The 18274-nt window shown below is 47.9% G+C and overlaps 1 protein-coding gene across 2 annotated transcripts; it reads right to left on the bottom strand.

Annotated features, from left to right (window-relative positions):
• Positions 1–11238: 11238 nt before the first annotated feature.
• On the bottom strand, positions 11239–18001 carry LOC111589223 (26S proteasome non-ATPase regulatory subunit 11 homolog). 2 transcript variants are annotated; one of them, XM_023301611.2, is made up of 3 exons: positions 17539–18001; positions 15654–15765; positions 11239–12757 (listed from the first exon to the last, which is right to left on the bottom strand). In XM_023301611.2, exon 3 carries the CDS (start codon positions 12746–12748, stop codon positions 11468–11470), a length of 1281 nt encoding a protein of 426 aa, XP_023157379.1. In that variant the 5' UTR covers positions 12749–12757; positions 15654–15765; positions 17539–18001; the 3' UTR covers positions 11239–11467. The 2 variants fall into 2 exon arrangements, with proteins under 2 accessions (XP_023157379.1, XP_020403376.1); XM_020547787.2 differs by lacking the exon at positions 15654–15765 and having other exon boundaries at positions 17539–17988.
• Between the last annotated feature and the right edge of the window lie 273 nt (positions 18002–18274).

Raw genomic sequence — 18274 nt, forward strand, 5'->3', positions numbered from 1 at the left:
TTGCAAACATCAAAATCTTTAGCCTTAGCAATTAAATTTTCATTCTCTAATCTAAGGCTAGCAAGAGATGCATTCAATTCATCAATCTTAGCAAGCAAGTCAATGTTATCATCTCTAAGATTGGGAATTGACACATTACAAACATGTGAATCAACCTTAGCATTTAAAATAGCATTTTCATTTCTAAGGTTGTCAATCATCTCACGGCAAGTGCTTAGCTCACTAGACAATTTTTCACATTTTTCTACTTCTAGAGCATAAGCCTTTTTAACCTTAACATGTTTCTTGTTTTCTTTAATTAGACAATCCTCTTGGGAGTCCAAAAGATCATCCTTTTCATGAATAGCACTAATCAATTCATTTAGTTTTTCTTTTTGCTCCATGTTAAGATTGGCAAAGAGAATACGCAAATTATCCTCCTCATCACTAGCATTATCATCACTGGAAGATTCATATTTAGTGGAGGAGTTGGATTTAACCTTCTTCTTTTTGCCGTCCCTTGCCATGAGGCACTTGTGGCTGACGTTGGGGAAGAGGAGTCCCTTGGTGACGGCGATGTTGGCGGCGTCCTCGTCGTCGGAGGAGTCGCTTGAGCTTTCGTCGGAATCCCATTCCCGACAAACATGGGCATCGCCGCCCTTCTTCTTGTAGTACCTTTTCTTCTCCTTTCTTCTCCCCTTCTTGTCGTCGCCTCGGTCACTGTCACTAGATATAGGACATTTAGCAATAAAATGACCGGGCTTACCACACTTGTAGCAAACCTTCTTGGAGCGGGACTTGTAGTCCTTCCCCCTTCTTTGCTTGAGGATTTGGCGGAAGCTCTTGATGACGAGCGCCATTTCCTCATTGTCGAGCTTGGAGGCGTCTATTGGTTGTCTACTTGGTGTAGACTCCTCCTTCTTCTCCTCCGTTGCCTTGAATGCAACGGGTTGGGCTTCGGATGGGTCGCCAAGCTCGTTGATTTTCCTCGAGCCTTCTATCATGCACTCAAAACTTACAAAATGCCCGATAACTTCCTCGGGGGTCATTTTAGTATATCTAGGATTACCACGAATCAATTGAACTTGAGTGGGATTAAGAAAAATGAGAGATCTTAAAATAACATTTACCACTTCGTGGTCATCCCACTTCTTGCTCCCGAGGTTGCGCACTTGGTTCACCAAGGTCTTGAGCCGGTTGTACATGTGTTGTGGCTCCTCCCCTTTGCGAAGCCGGAACCGACCGAGCTCCCCCTCGATCGTTTCCCGCTTGGTGATCTTGGTGAGCTCATCTCCTTCGTGCGCGGTTTTGAGCACATCCCAAATCTCCTTAGCGCTCTTCAACCCTTGTACTTTGTTATACTCCTCTCTACTTAGAGAGGCGAGGAGTATTGTCGTTGCTTGTGAGTTGAAGTGCTCGATTTGGGCCACCTCATCCTCATCATAGTTTTCATCCCCTACCGACGGTACCTGTGCACCAAACTCAACAACATCCCATATACTTTTGTGGAGCGAGATTAGATGAAATCGCATTAAATCGCTCCACCTGGCGTAATCTTCACCATCAAAAGTTGGTGGTTTGCCTAATGGGACGGAAAGTAAAGGTGTATGTTTGGAAATGCGAGGGTAGCGTAGGGGGATCTTACTATACTTCTTGCGCTCTTGGCGCTTAGAAGTGACGGAGGGCGCATCGGAGTCGGAGGTAGAAGTTGATGAAGTGTCGGTCTCGTAGTAGACCACCTTCCTCATCCTCTTGTGCTTGTCGCCTTTCCGATGTGGCTTGTGGGAAGAAGATTTTTCCTTCTTCTCTTTGTGGTGAGAAGAGGATTTCTTCTCCTTCCCTTTGTTGGAGGAGCTCTTCTTCTTCTCCCTCCTTTTGGTGCGGGACTCTTCCGATGAAGTGCTCCCGTAGCTTGTAGTGGGCTTTTCGCCGGTCTCCATTTCCTTCTTGGCGTGATCTCCCGACATCACTTCGAGCGGTTAGGCTCTAATGAAGCACCGGGCTCTGATACCAATTGATAGTCGCCTAGAGGGGGGGTGAATAGGGCGAAACTGAAATTTACAAATATAAACACAACTACAAGCCGGGATTAGCGTTAGTAATAATAAATGAGTCCGCAAGAGAGGGCGCAAAACAAATCCCAAGCGAATAAGCAAATGAGACACGGAGATTTGTTTTACCGAGGTTCGGTTCTTGCAAACCTACTCCCCGTTGAGGAGGCCACAAAGGCCGGGTCTCTTTCAACCCTTCCCTCTCTCAAACGGTCCCTCGGACCGAGTGAGCTTCTCTTCTCAAATCAAAGCCGGGAACAAAACTTCCCCGCAAGGGCCACCACACAATTGGTGCCTCTTGCCTTGATTACAATGGAGTGTGATCTCAAGAACAAGTGAGAAAGAAAAGAAGCAATCCAAGCGCAAGAGCTCAAATGAACACGGCAAATCACTCTCTCTAGTCACTAGGGTTTTGTGTGGAATTGGAGAGGATTTGATCTCTTTGAATGTGTCTAGAATTGAATGCCTAGAGCTCTTGTAGTAGTTGAGAAGTGGAAAACTTGGATGGCAATGAATGTGGGGTGGTTGGGGTATTTATAGCCCCAACCACCAAACTTGACCGTTGGCTGGAGGCGTCTGTTCGATGGCGCACCGGACAGTCCGGTGCACACCGGACAGTCCGGTGCCCCTGCCACGTCATCACTGCCGTTGGATTCTAGCCGTTGGAGCTTCTGACTTGTGGACCCGCCTGGGTGTCCGGTGCACACCGGACATGTACTGTTTGATGTCCGGTGCACCGGTATGGGCGCGCCTGCCGACTGCGCGCGCAGAGCGCGCATTAAATGCGCTTGCAGGTGACCGTTGGCGCGGAAGTAGCCGTTGCTCCGTGGTTCACCGGACAGTCCGGTGCACACCGGACAGTCCGGTGAATTTTAGCGGAGCGGCTGCCGCGCGAACCCGAGGCTGGCGAGTTCCGGAGGCCGCGGTTCGTTGGCGCACCGGACATGTCCGGTGCACACCGGACAGTCCGGTGAATTATAGCGCGCCGGCCTCCGCGAATTCCCGAGGGCGAAGGGTTGAAGTCGAAGTCCTCTGGCGAAGGGTAGAAAACGAAGTCTACGGGCGCACCGGACACTGTCCGGTGCACACCGGACAGTCCGGTGCCTCCAGCCAGAGGTGCCCTCGGTTTCCTTATTGCTCCTTTGTTGAATCCAACACTTGGTCTTTTTATTGGCTAGATGTGAACCTTTTGCACCTGTATAACTTATACACTAGAGCAAACTAGTCAGTCCAATATTTGTGTTGGGCAATTCAACCACCAAAATTATTTAGGAACTAGGTGTAAGCCTAATTCCCTTTCACCGCCCTCGTAAACCCGGCCTGTTGGTCTACACCCATGTATATCAAGTTATAAGGAAGAGATGTTACCTCCCAGATGTGCTTTTGTGATGGTTTTATTCTGGTACAGTTTTAGACATTATTTTTATCTAACCCACCCATACAGTTCCCACCCTTGTTGGTATGATGACATCCGAATTGAGTAAGCCAGGCCTGCATTTCAGGACCCCTCTCCTGCTACAGGGGGTCCGGCAACCTGCGGGTCCGGTTCTAGAGAATGGGCGCTCGTTTCCTGGAGTGGTCCGAAGCTGTGTAGTCGCTTAGCCTGGTCCCGTACCCTAAGCCTGCACCTCCACCACTTTGCAACGGGTACCCTAGTATTTGGGGCTGTGATCCTGTAGGTCCGAGCATAAGGCTTGGCTTCCTAGGCTAAATCCTGCAGGTCCTGTTGCATGAATCAAAGGATGGCAGTTACCAAACGATGGGTCCTATGGGTGTGCTACTAACACTTCAAGGCCAAAGTTGTGTGCAGGTCCAGGTCCCCGTCCAGAGGTAGGTAGTCTCAAACTATAGAGACTACCCCCTAGGGGCTGGACCACCAACTTTTTCTTTGGTGTACTGGTACCCAGCCTCGACACGTCGAGCCTACATCCCAGGGGGGCCAGGTACCAGGGAGAAGTTGGTAACGATATACACAGCGACGACAAATAACATACAGATAAGTACTAATGCTGCTTGATTAATGGTTCTCAAAAGTATGTTACACTACCAAAAGTTATTACAAGTCGCTCCCCAGTGGGACCCTTGCCTTGTTTCTGCAGATTCGGCTACTCGTCGTTAGCAGGATCCCACTAGAAGCGTTCGGCCACTAGTTCCACAACGTCTTGTACGCCCTCCTGGGCGACGTCTTCAGTGGCGGCCACCGGACCAGTGATCACCGGCTCCAAGGATATGGCTGGGTCGTGACTCCGGAAGCACGTCAAGATATATTCGATCACCGCCCGGTAGAGCCTGCCGCCCTCGGCCTCCAGGCGGGCACCAAGAATCTGGTTCAGGTGTCGGAGGCGGTAGACGACGGAATCCAGCACCGGGAGTGTGTCAGAGATAGACGTCGGTAGCTCCGACATCGGGATGGAACTCATCCCTAGCGGCACCAGTGTCGTGCTCGCCTCGCCGGCCCATGCGGCGATCCGCTGGACCCCGGCGCGATGCTCCGCCTGAAGGTCTTCAAGGGCCTTCCCAGTGGCCTCCACCGCCTGGGGGCCCGATGCCGCCTGCGCTGCCTGGAACTACCGGATCCGCTCCCCCAGCTTCTTCTCTTTCTCCTCCGCCTTGAGCTCGTGCTCGGCCAGCATCTCGCCCCGCCGGGTGAGCATTTCTTCCTGGAAGGTGAGATCCGTCTCCCGCCTGGTGAGATCCGTCTCCCGCCTGGCGAGGTCTGTCTCCCACCTGTCCAAGGATTGCTCCTTTGCCTTGAGTTTCTCCTCGGAGAGGGCAGCGTCGCTGGCCTTGCCCTCGAGCTCTTGCTACAACTTTTGTAGCCTCTCCACAGCCTTGGTCTGCTGGATCCGCTGCTCTTCTAGGGTCTGGTCCAGGGCACTCAGCTTGGCCCGGAACTCTGTTGCGAGGGCCTCCCGCTGAGACACGGCCTCCTTCCTCTGGGTCACCTTCTTCTCCCTCCAGGACGCCTCTAGCTCCCATGCGCACACCTTCTGGAGGTTCCTCTTGTACTCTTTGCAGTCCCGCTCGAGTTGGGACCGCTCAGAGAGGAACTGTTGGGACACCGACTTGGTGCGCTCCTCCAGCTGTATGCGCCAGTCGCTGAGGCGTTGGTGCTCAGTCTCTAGCGCTTCCCACTCCCGCAAAATTGCCGCCCTGGTGTCACTAAGGACCTGGTGGGCGCGGGACAGCATGCGAGGGAGCGGCACTGGCGCCGCTTCTTGCTCGGCACCTGACCGAAGGCGTCGCCCGAACACCACCTCCATCTCCTCTGGAGCAGGCGGAGGGTTGGAGCTAGACATGCCTCCTGCGTCACCCCTAGTGTCGGGAGGGGGCGCAGATCCCCCAGCTGGGACCTCCTCCGCCGTTGCGACGCCGCCCAACGCTGGCGCCGCTGCCGCCGGATCCCCGGCTGGGGCATGGGAAGCCGCTGGCGTAGTCTCGGCAGTAGCCAGGGGTGGATCACCGGGACCACTCCCAGCAGATGCCTGCTGCTGAGAGCCAGACCCGTCGCTGGGCCTGGCATCCGGTGGAGGAGTTGTGGTCTTGGGAGCAGAGGGGGAAGAAACCCTAAAAAACAGACGATGGGTTAAGACTTGTCGACGTGACGATTAAGCTCAAAGAAAAAGGGGCTACACTTACTTGGGGCCCTGGACCTTCCAGTGACCCTGGAAGCAGGATCGCCGCCCTTGTTGTTGTTGTTGCTGCTGCTGCAGGTGCCCCTGGGGGAGATCACCCCCAGATGGTGGTGGCGGCGGCGGGTCCGATGGTAGCAGTGGTGGTGGTGGTGGCGAGACCAATGGTGGTCGTGGCGGTGGACTAACGCGCCTCTGCACGCCGTGGGCCTGGGAGCTCGCCTCCTCGGCCCCGCCTGCGGTCCTCTGGCGCTTCTGGGGAGGCTTCGTAACGAGCGACCCGTCAGCGCGACGCAGCCGGCGTCGCCTCTCCTCCTCCGACCCCCCGGAGCTACCTGGGGCGGGGGCACCGGCGGAGGTATCGCTTGCAGCACCTTTGCCCTTATCCAAGGGGTTGGGGGCCACGACGGGGGTGGCGCTGTGGGCCGCACCGACGGGCTAGGGACCTCCAGCCTGTGCATCGGAGATCCGGATCCCGCAGAGGGGGTCCCGGTCGTCGGTCTGGCGAACTGCCACGCCGCTCTCGTCGAGGGTCGGCAGCGTGGCCAAGATTGCCGTCCTCAACCCTGGGTCGTCGCAGAGCGCAGGGATGCCCTGGGGGAGGATCAGGGACTCAGGGACGAAGGTTTCCTCGGTAATCCCTCCCACCAGGACTTCCAGCTCGTCCCAGGACAGGTCGGTCCCTGGCCCGCGCTGGATCCGGCCGATGTCATTCGAGCCAGTGAACCAGCAGCACAGGCGCGATCTCCTCTGCAGCGGCGCGATCCGGTGCTTCAGGAGGTCACCGACCACGTGCATCGACGTCAGGTCGCCCGTAGCCAAAGCCTTGATCCTGTCCAGTACGGGCAGGAACTCTAGCGCCAGGGACGGCTTGGTCCTCCATAGCTTGCGGTTGAGCCCCGGCCCATCGCTCGGCAAGACGAGGCGCTCGTTGGCCTCGGCGCTGGCGATCACCCAGTCGCTACGCCAGTTCTCCCACCTCGCTCCGCCAAGGGTGGGGATGTAGACGACGGCCGGATCTGGCCTCGTCTAGAAGTAGTAGGCACCAATGTGGTCTCTAGTCTTCCCAGACTTGACAAGCACAAAGAAGTGGCGGAAGAGGGAAGTACAGGGGGCCACACCTACGAACATCTCGCAGAGGTGGACGATGATGGCCGCCAAGAGGATGGAGTGGGGCGTGAGGTGCTGAAGCTGAAGTACGAACTCCTCCAGCAGCAGCAAGAAGAAGGGCGAGATCGGCAGCGCCAACCCGCAGGAGATGTAGGAGACGAACAGCACGAACTCCCCGACGGCGAGATCGCCGAGGGGAGCGGCGCTGGTGCGGATTCTTCCGGCGAGCCCCGGCGCGCTCCATCCGAGCAGGCCGCGCACCAGGTTGAGTGCTCCCTTAGACTGGAAACGCTCAGGGTGGCCAAGCGAAGCCATGGCGTGTGCGGCAGTGCGAGCGGAGAGCAGAGGAGCACGAAGGCAAAGAGGCGCAAGCGATTGGGAGAGAATGTGAAAAGGTAACTGCTGCACGCGGGGTGAATTCCTTTTTCAAGGAAACCAGAGTCCTTGTTAGGGAAACCTTTCTGCGCGCCCCTCAATCGCCGCAGAAAATCTCGCCCGACGTGCACCAAGACAACCTAGACTATGACACGAGGACCCGGGTCCACAAGTCATACAGATTGTGCGCTGAACTTCGGGTGCGGAAAAAGTGAACCGCCGCGTGCGCCTGTAGAGCGAACCGTCGCACGCGCCTGTAGTGCGCCTCCTTGGGGCCGCTGCAGAAGACAAACCCAGTCTATGACACGGGGGCCCAAGTCCACAAGTCATACGGTTTGTGTGTCGGAACTCGGGTGCGGAAGGAGCGAACCGTCGCGCACGCCTGTAGTGCGCCTCCTTGGAGCCGCTGCGGAAGACAGAAGGTAATATTTTAACCAATGTAGCAGCAAAGAGGCACCTCGCGCGTGGCCCAACAAAACCACCAGGCATGGGGGCCACGGGTCAGTCAGCTGCGGGGACAGATATGGCAGTTGGCGTGACCGAAGGCGGGTTGACGGTGAGTGCGTCAGCAGACGCACTGAAACAGCACGCCAATCACCAATCAAACCATGTTGAGGCGAAGTACTAGCTTTGGCCCCACCTGCAGGCTCGCATCCTCTCCTAAGGTGGGCCCGGGGGCCACTGTCGGTACCCAGAAACTAGGGTACCCCTTACTACTATATGAAGACGCAGTACCCACGCGGCTATCTTTAGTCGCGTGGTAAAGGAGTTGTACGTGGGACCAGACCATGACTCGCCCCAGCCTCGGGCGACTACTCTGGGCCAGCAACAGCGCCTGACCCCACCACGTGGGCGGCTCCGGGGCCGCCACGTGGCCAGAGAAAGTGATATACTCCAGGGCGTCAACAGGGAGCCCAGACCCCCATGGGAAAGTGCCGGACCACTAGATATACAGTCTGGACCTCCAAGTTGGTCCAGGACCCCCACGTGTATGGACCGGACCCCTAGAATGGGATCCGGACCCCCCCCCCCCCGTATGGGGTCCGGACCGCCCACAGTGGGGTCCCAAGACCTTACTTAAGGCCCAGGCGGGGGTCCGGAGCTGACATGTGTCCAGACCTGCTCTGGTGTGCTTCGGACCTATCTGCATACACTCCTCCTCCCCGCTCAGGCAGAGCCCCGATGCTGCCACGTGGCATACTACGCGCGGCATAAGCCAATGGACGGAACCCGGCGTGACGCCTCTAGGCTACGCGCGCCTTCATTATGGATAAGACGTGCGCCTATCCATTCCACTAACAGGCGGCGTGCTCAGTCCACGATACGTGGGCCACGCAGTTACTCACCATTACTCCCGCATTACTCGTACGGTAACTGCCCGTCAATGCAGCATGGATTGCGGACATCAAGACTCCCGCTGATTACTCATGCGTTACTCTATCAGCATTAGTTATTCACATAATGTAATTCTTCCATTGTGCTCCTGGGCCCACATGTTGGGGCTCAGTACTCTTATATGTGCCTCCCTTAAACAATAAAAGGGAAGGCACACAACGGGACAGACTCTCAAGTTGACAGACTCAATCACACTCTCAATACAACTGACATACAGTGGAGGTAGGGTGTTACGCTCCGGCGGCCTGAACCACTCTAAACCCTCGTGTCCTCGTGTGTTCTTCCACCTTCCAACAGACAGGCAAACCACTTAGGCCCCTCCTCATCTTAGGATTAGGGCGGGTGTGTTCCGCCACCTGGCCGGTGGAATTCTTCCACCGACAGGCCGTCTCTTGGCAGATGGGTAACATGACTTGTGGGTAAAGATGTGTAACCTCTACAGAGTGTAAAACTGGTATACTAGCCGTGCTCACGGTCATGAGTAGCTCGGACCCTCACATGATTAATTTATGAAATTAAATTCAAGTTGTCATTTGCATCGCATTGGAATTATTTTATTATTACTTTATTTATTATTACTATGGTTTGGTATTTACTTACACTTAGTAATTGCTAATAAAATTTTGACCAACTTATAAAAGCCATGCTCAGCTTTAGCCTTTATTTTGTTGATCAGACTTACACTTCACATGAACTCCCACCTATGGGGAGTTCATGCACGTTATTTCCCACAACTTGTTGAGCTATGAACGTATGTGACCTCACCCTTGCTGTCTCACACCCCTCCCCACACACACACAGGAGAAGAACAGGTGGTTCAAAAGGAGCAGCCCAACGAGGAGTTCGACTTAATTTAGGCGGCGTCTCCCAGTCAACTTTGTGGCGCCAGGGAAATAATATTTAGTTCGTTTTATATTTATCATTTATTTTGTAAGACTTCCGCTATGTAATAAGTACATTTATGATATTTATGACATTTATCTCTATGCACTCTGTTATTATATGTGTTGTTTTTCCTTAGCGCACATATGAGACGCACCTGTCTTTATCCCTTAAATCCGGGTGTGACAGCCATCAGCCATGCTAGGTTTGGGTCATGTCTCCAATTTCATGTTGTGGGTCGTCCCGTTAGGCACCCAGATATATATGCATAGTAATAAACCATATGATCACATGACTTGGTAGTTAAACAAACAATAACCGAAGAAGAATTTTCTTTTAGCTCAGATGGGCTTTTTCGGATGCTAACCATGGTATGATACAAGTATATTTTTTTATCTATGGGTACATAGATATGGATAGTACCCAACCGTATTGATACCTGATGAGTAGACATTCTTGCCCATTAACATCCCCGTGTGTAAAAAATCATCACATAGCCACCTTCATATTGGGTAAAACTCGTTAGATGTTTGAGTTTTGGGTATCTATTGCCATATCTTTGTGGCACTACCCACTGATGGTCGTGGCCCGATAGTTCAGACAGTTCTCGACTAATCGCTAATCAGGAACTGGCAGTACGAGCAAGAACACTAACATTCTTTACAAAAGGATCGAGATCATTAACAAAAAGTGAATCGAACTAATCTAAAATTTATCGCAATAATTAAGGTGTACTCTCTCTAAGGTCCTGTTTAGAACCTCTCTAATAGTTAGTTAGCTAACAAATTGTTAGCTGGATTGAGCTAGTTAATGAACTAATTGTTAGTTGTGAGTTATATAACAATGAACTAAGGGTGTTTGGAACCTCTATAGCTAATTTTACTATCAAACTATTAGCTCTAGGGAGGACAAACATGACCAAAGACATGTATGTATTCGAACAAGTGTGTACTACATCTAAACCATTCGACTCACCTAGGTTAAGCTACTAATTCATACCCTTTATAATACGATCAAAGAAAAACAAAATAATAAACCACTCTATGTCTCCTGACTCCAAACAACACTTAAACTAGTACTTAACCTTACCGTCCATCCTTTAAAAACCAAATCAAACTCAAAATCAAAATGAATATAACACTAGAGGTATGAAAATCATTGATTAACCAAACAATCACTATTATCATAACTTATCTCGAATTGTCTTTACAAAACACACGTTAGTCATAATAATTTTATAGTCTCACTAAAGTCTAACCAGATGAATTAAGGACTGGATACTTTCACTCCGCTCATATATATATATATATATATATATATATATATATATATATATATATATATATATATATATATATATATATATATATATATATATATATATATATATATATATATATATATATATATGAAAGTCAAGATATATTGAAGCTATGTAACATATTCAGGTGAATTTATAGCGGACACAAGTATAGATGGGCAAATAGACGGCTCAGCGTGGCCCAAACATGGTACATCCGCTTGCTAACTGTGCCAAGCCGGTCTCTTTGCGTGTCGTTGGACATTGAGCAAAAGGCTCTAACTGCACTCTGCTAGCCGGTTGAATCCAGGTTTGTTTATGTTTTACATCAAATAGATATTATATATATATATATAGTATTATATTTTGTAAAATAAAAAATATAATCATTCTGTGCTCGGGCCGAGATGACGGTTAGCCTGGTGCTTTTTTGTGTTGTGCCTAATTCAGCACATCGTATAAGTGCTAATTGTCCATCTGTAGACAGAAGCCGCAGTGGAGCTAAAGACATGCATTTCGATAACATGGTAGATTAATTAACACACAATAACATCCGTCCGACTCTGCACGCTGATATTAAAAGACCAATACATGCATAACTCATTCAGTCGTAAAAATAGCTAGCCTTTGGTCACATGAACCTGTAGCGGTCACAATAAACTGTCAATATTGAAGGAATAAATGTCTGAGGACATCGACAGACTGGAAATGAAATCAGAGCAAACAGGTAAGACTAGCTGCTTTCAAGCCATGATCTTGGCCGACCTCACATAAAGGCTGTCCACAACCTTCCCGACATTCGAAATGGTTTCGAGAGTGGCAGGGAAGATTTCCTCGGTCTTAGAATCCTCAAAGATAATGAGGCAGCCAGCACCTTGATCTAGTGTCCCAGCAAATTTCTTGTCAACGATCATCTGCGACAGCTTCTTCTCAACATGGTCAATCGGCAATTCAATCATCTCCGCTATATGTGCAATCTCCACCCTTGAGTAGGGCTCAATCAACCTGCAGAGATTCTGCTCCAGCAGTGTATCATACAGAGAAGAAAGATGCCTGTGGACAATAGGGTCCTCCTCCAGCTGGGACTTATAATCACGAAGGGCAGTTTCAAAATACTTGAGAGATCTTTTAGAGTATGCATCAGCAACAGCCTTCATAGCATCAACATCAGGACCCAGATATTTTAGGCCAGCCTTAGACGAGATTATTCCTGCAACATCGTCAGCTTGGTTAACCATTATCTTACACAAGAGCATGTACTTCAGGCTAAAGATGGCCTTCGGGTCCTCCAGTGCACTGAAAGCTTCAAATGCTTCAAAGAAGTAGCTGTAAGCAGTCTTGTAATCCTTTTCTTCAGCATGGAGGATTCCACTCTGGAGATCAATAGTGCCTTGCTGAGCAGGTGGAACATAAATGGCATTTGCTGCTGTTCTAGCAGCAGTTAAGGAGGCTTTGGCCTTTGGCAGATTTCTCAGGGAGAAGTGAAGTTTGCTTTCCAAAAGGTCAATGTCCACAAGAAGTAACTTGTCATCAAGTCTCCTGACTTCCTTGATAAGACTAGTAAGCAGGGTAAGGGCTTCAGTATACTCCTGATTCTCTAACAGGAGAGCTGCCAACCTTGCCTCCACACGTTGCCGGAGGAAAGTACGCTTCTCTGCACGGGTCCATTCTACCATTTCCTTGCAGAGTGAAATCTGAAGATCTGATGTTCCAGGTATCTTGGCGACAGCATCAATTATTCCACGGACAATTTTTGCAGTCTTTGCCTTAGGAATAACTGCAAAAAATGGTCTGAGCTGGGTCAAAAGATTACGCAGCTCCTCAGCTCTGTTTTCTTTAGTGAGGTAGTTTGTAAGATTTGTAATTGCAACTTCTTTTGTTCTCAGTGCATCAGCAGAAGAAGATGGGTCCTGAATGACACGGTAAAGGATTGAAATGGACTCTGAAGCATCCTTAGCCTCTTGAGCTTGGGCTAATGACTCAGTTGTAGCAGGAAGGTATGACGATTCCATTGAAGAAGACATTGTTACACCCTACGTGCCAACATAACAAACATTAAGGTACCATTAGAAAATGATCTAGGAATCAGCCAGAACAAAAGGGGGAAAATCCTTAAATTACACATCAATCTAAATAACGCAACATTTATGAGAAAACAATCATATATTCCATTAACAGCCTTGAACTAAGACAGCCAAATTGTGGCAGAAGCATGAGATTTATGATGATCCAACCACCAAAATAATACATGGCTTCTGGCAGTACCAAGAAAAACTATTTTCTGCAATCAGATATTTAATTAGAAGACAATAAAAATTCTGGAATCGCTAAATGCACGGTCAAATTCCATGCCACAACAGTTTAACTGAAGGGAAAAAATATGCTTCCATATTATAACTGGGAGCAGCAAAGTTACACACTCAGGTGCTGTTTGGTTCTGTCGGTGGGAGTGGCAACGTTAATGGAATCAGGTTGCAGTGGTACCCGTTGCATGGTAAGGCAAAGCGGGATTTGTTTGGTTCAATTTTTCATGTCTTGCATTCTCTTTATGGTGTTTGACTAGCAACAAGGTAACGGGGTCCTGCGTTCTCTTTATGGTGTATGGCTAGCAACAAGGTAACAGGTAGGCTGGAAAGGAACATAACTCGTTCGTTGAGGTGTACTAAAACAAACAGCAACAAATACATAGCATCCTACACTTATCTACGGATCATCAATTTTCAAAGTTCATCCTATGTTAAGATTCATCACAGAATGAAATAAAACTAAAAAAATGATAACATAGTTTCAGAAATTTTGATGTGATAATCAAATAACATGCTTTAGAGCTAAGTGCTTCTCAAATCCAGAAAAATGAAACGATCTAGAACAAGGTCAATTTCGGTACTTTGGCTTGTAACTTTTCGAAGTGAAAAATATTGACAGCAAGCAGGCCATGAGTACAAGGCGAACATAGAAAATGTCGATTGAAGTAGTGTCACTACCAAAAGATCAGCTGACACATTATATATCCAAGTTATAAAAGGAGTTCGGTTGTCAGGTGATACATCAATCAGTAAGTACATTATTAAATTGCAGAACTTGCAAAGCATACATCCTGAATCAAGTTATCAGTCTTAAAAGAACAACAAGAGACTAGGAGTACTGGAGATGGAATTTGGTACCAATTGAAGAAGAAACTTAAATTAGTCAATAAAGGAGCACGTTTATAAGTGCTAGAAAACATGGAAATGTAATAACTGTACATAAAATCAAATATATTAATCAATAGTACGGACCATCCTCAAATTATTTAGACAACCCAATGAGTTAATTAGAAGCTGTTTGGTTCAACGTTGACTAAAATGCTGAAATGCACAGATGTTGACTGAAATGAGTTATAAACCATGAGCCACACTACAAAAAAAAAAACTTGCACAGATGTTGACAGAAATGTTGAAATGCATATATATCTGCAAGCTCAACTATAATGCTCCATAATTGTTGCCGATACGTGCCAAAGAAAATTTGGATTATCTCATAAACATCCATGGTTGATTGTGCAACCATATACATATTTGTAATCTACTCAACCAAACTATCTTTTCCTCTAATTGGGTCCAGTCAGTTAAGCACTTCGTACTGTTTGGTTGCGTATCTCTAGTTACCCTCCTAAGTCCTAATCTCTTTTATGTAAGCTACTTAAAGCAATAGAGTGGCCATGTATAATCACACCTAACTGCAGGCAACCTACTTTTAGGTCAAATGTGATATAAAATAGCACATTAGCAACCAAAACTACACACTATATAACTACTTAAATTCAAACAAAATAGCAACGAAACTACAGCATGCGAAGATAATCCAAATAAAAAAATAGTAGGAATGATCATCGCACAAAATAAAATCCCATTGATGATGCTTCCCTCCACAGTCATCAAGTGCTTTTATTGTCATTATCGACCAAAACTACACACTATATAACTACTTAAATTCAAACAAAATAGCAATGAAACTACACCATGCAAAGATAATCCAAATAAAAAAATAGTAGGAATGATCATCGCACAAAATAAAATCCCATTGATGATGCTTCCCTCCACAGTCATCAAGTGCTTTTATTGTCATTATTGTGTTTGGTTGCCATTTGCCAACAGAGTATGTTCCAGCTGATTGAAGGCATGTTCCAATTGATTGAATGCATGTTCCAGCTACTGCAGCATGACATGGCACAAAATAGTAGGAATGATCATCGCACAAAATAAAACCAATTGATTGAAGGCATGTTCCAGCTACTGCAGCATGACATGGCACAAAGTATGTGAGCATAACTAAGTGTATTATGCCACCTAACTACAAACCGGAAAAATACAGATCATGTGAAGGGCAGAGCAGACCTAGTGCCAGTCTGCCAGAGGCTCCCACATGAGTAAGGTCTGAGGAAGGGATAAACTGAGGCAAGCTTTTTCCCTGCAAATGCGGAGAGGCTGCTTCGAACCTGCGACCTAATGACTCAGTGATACAATTCTCACCACTGCACCAGGCCTACCCTTGTGTACAGATCATATTAAGGATCAAAAAGATTTCCAACAATACACTCAAAAAAAAGATTTCCAACAAGACTGTAATGTGACCAATAAATCCAACAAATCGACAAAGCAATGTTTAATCAGAACTGATGCCAAGCACCTAGCAAGAAGGCTTGTGCATCTGCAGGATGCTGATTCAAAGTGCAAGCCCTCTTTATACAGATACCGAATTGGATATTTCACTCAATAGTGCCAAAGTTTGTGGAAATGAATCAGTTTGTTATTATCTAAACTGGATTTAGGCAATGCATAGATGAGATACACAATTGAGAGATGATACGTAAATAAATAAATAAAAATAAGGGAGCCGATGAGAAATCAATGTGAGTCACTGCATGCATTCCATTACTTTCTAACTCACCTAACACAATACTCTTCCCTGTTGTGTAAGCTTCCTCTAGGTCCCACACAAGCCAGAACACACCACTGCTGCTGCTGCTCAGCCTGACTGGTACAGATCCCCTCTTACAAAACTGAACACATAAATCGTTAGGGTTTGGGAAAGGTTGGGATCAGACGTATGAAAGGGGGAGGGACACCGGTGACATGGATCAAAATGTCCAGTATCTCTGTTCTTAAGGCGTCGCCTAGGCGTCCGGGCGGTGGTCTAACGCCTAGGCGCCTTGCCCGCCTACCTCGCCTAGGCGTCGCCTAGGCGCCGCCTAGGCGTCCAGGCGGTGGTCCAACGCCTTGGACCGCCTTACCGCTTTAAAAACCATGTCCAGTATGTAACCCAGCTAATCATTCTTTACAACAAATATTTATCAAAAAAAAATTTGGCATGGCACATACAACATTCAATAAAAGACAACAATTGAATAGAGAAGTACACAAGATCTAAATATCTCGTGAAAATTTCTCCAGGCCCTAGAGGAAAACAAATAAAAGAATTGAATAGAGAAGTAAGCTAAATCTAATAGCGTGTTTGGTTTGAGGAATGAGGTAGTCCATCATTTTCTCACTCCTCACTTTCTTGTTTGGTTTGTGGAATGGAATGAGTTGATCCATCACTATTTCATTCCTCATAGGCTAATAATTAGTAATAAATGAGGAATGAGTTCATTCCACCAAATTTGTGGAATGTACTCATGATACACCACCTCATCTAGAATGGATTGATTCTTTAAACCAAACACTCCCTAAATATTTCGTGAAAAAAGTTCTCCAAATCCTAAGGAACATAAAGAAGAGAAGGATGAACAAGGACATGGGGAGGAGGGCAAGGCTGACCGAAAACAACATAGTCAACGAGGGTTGTCGGAGTACATTCAAGGTAGCTGGTGGTGTGCACTCATGAGGGGCGGTGTGCAGCATGGACCAATGAAGTTGGCATCAATACCGAAGTGGGAAGGCTTCCTCACCGCAGGATCAACGCCGTACAAGAGCCAAGCAGGGCGCAAGAGGCAGGCGGCGAGCGCGGAGGCAGGGGGGGCTCTACTTCTTTTGTGCTTCTTCCGCGTCCGCGAGGGGAACCAATAGCGCCGGGGGACAAGGGGTAGGGACCTTTATGGGGCTGCATCTGTTTACAGCGCTATCAGCTATGGGCTGGGCTAATGCTCATGGGAGAAGAGCATAACCCTGTTTCGTGCGTGCAAGAAATTATCAATCCAGCAATGGTCGATTATCCAGTCATGTAAGTGGAAGTTTGACACAGAAGCACAGAAATTATCATTGCGAGATCACTAAATCAGCACTTAATACTTTGAGTCATAGGAAACTTCAACGCTGCCTTGACAGATGAACATATACTGGTTAGAATCAAAAGATAGTGACACCAACTAATCAATGTCGCACAAAAAGGGTATGCTTCAATTAACCGGAGAATCATAGATGACACATCTAACCACTAGACACCAGTACAGGGGATAATTAACCCTCAACCAGTAGATACAAGACCAAGTCTCAATAATCGCTGATTATACGCAAATTCATAAACATGAGCAATCAAGCACCTTAAAACCACATCTATCCAAATTATAGTAGCAGAAAGACATGAATACTTGAACTGCCAGCTACACTACCAACAATATTCAATCGGCTACTCTGCCACGCAGCAGGGCCGGACCCAATAAAGGACATGGCGTATGAACAGACAATATTTTTTTTTGCCAAAAACACATAACACATGCAATTACTGGCGATTAGATCAGATCCAACCGAATACAGATAGCAAAGTAGCTTAAATTAGGGTTCGGCCGATTGGGTGCCCAGTTTTGCACGGAAGGGAAGAGAAGGAGCAGGCATACCTGGTGTTGTGAGTGCTCGTCGCCGGCAAAGGGCTCGAGGCCGATGGAGACCTGAGCAGCTGGGACTGGAAGTAGGGCGGCGGCGGCGGTCCCAAGAACGTGTTCGGTGCCCAAAAACGACCGAATCAAGCACTAGCTCTCGGTTTCGGGCCAAAGAGAAGTGAACGGGAGAAGAAAATAACAAACAGTTGTTTTGTGAATTCAATCCAGGAGAACAATTCTTCCAGGGCTACTGGACCAATTTCTTTATTTCTTTTTCTTTGCAAGCGAGAGCGGTCGATGAAACCGGTTCGTTTTGTTGAGAACTACGTTATCACGGATCACCAGATTCGCTCGCTTCCCTCTCGTCAGCAGTAGAGGCGCAAGAAGATGTAGAGAACTCGTCTCCCTTCCATAAGCACGACAGAGGAAACACACGAGACACTGGATATAGGGTTGAACCACTGGCCTCTTTCTGATCTATGTATTATGAAGTAGTGTACATGTTCCTTATATAGAGATGTGAGACCCCTCAGGGGCAAAGCAGGTATTTGCCCACATAACCCTAACTAGGGTTACTTAACACTCCCCTTGGGCGAATACCGCGACCAACACATGCCTCGTTAAAACTCCGAAAAACCCAGTGGAAAAATATGGAGAAAGAGAGCATGGTGATACAAATTGCATTTGCACTTTGTTGCCTCGTTAAAAACCTCATGTGAGAAACTTCAAGAAAACTCACAGAGGGAAAAAGAGT

This window comes from Zea mays, chromosome 2, assembly GCF_902167145.1.
Source record: "Zea mays cultivar B73 chromosome 2, Zm-B73-REFERENCE-NAM-5.0, whole genome shotgun sequence".
Classification (NCBI taxonomy): Eukaryota; Viridiplantae; Streptophyta; class Magnoliopsida; order Poales; family Poaceae; genus Zea; species Zea mays.

Coding starts and splice junctions, on each gene's coding strand:
- LOC111589223 (XM_023301611.2), bottom strand. CDS start 12,748: ATGTCTTCTTCAATGGAATCGTCATACCTTCCTGCTACAACTGAGTCA.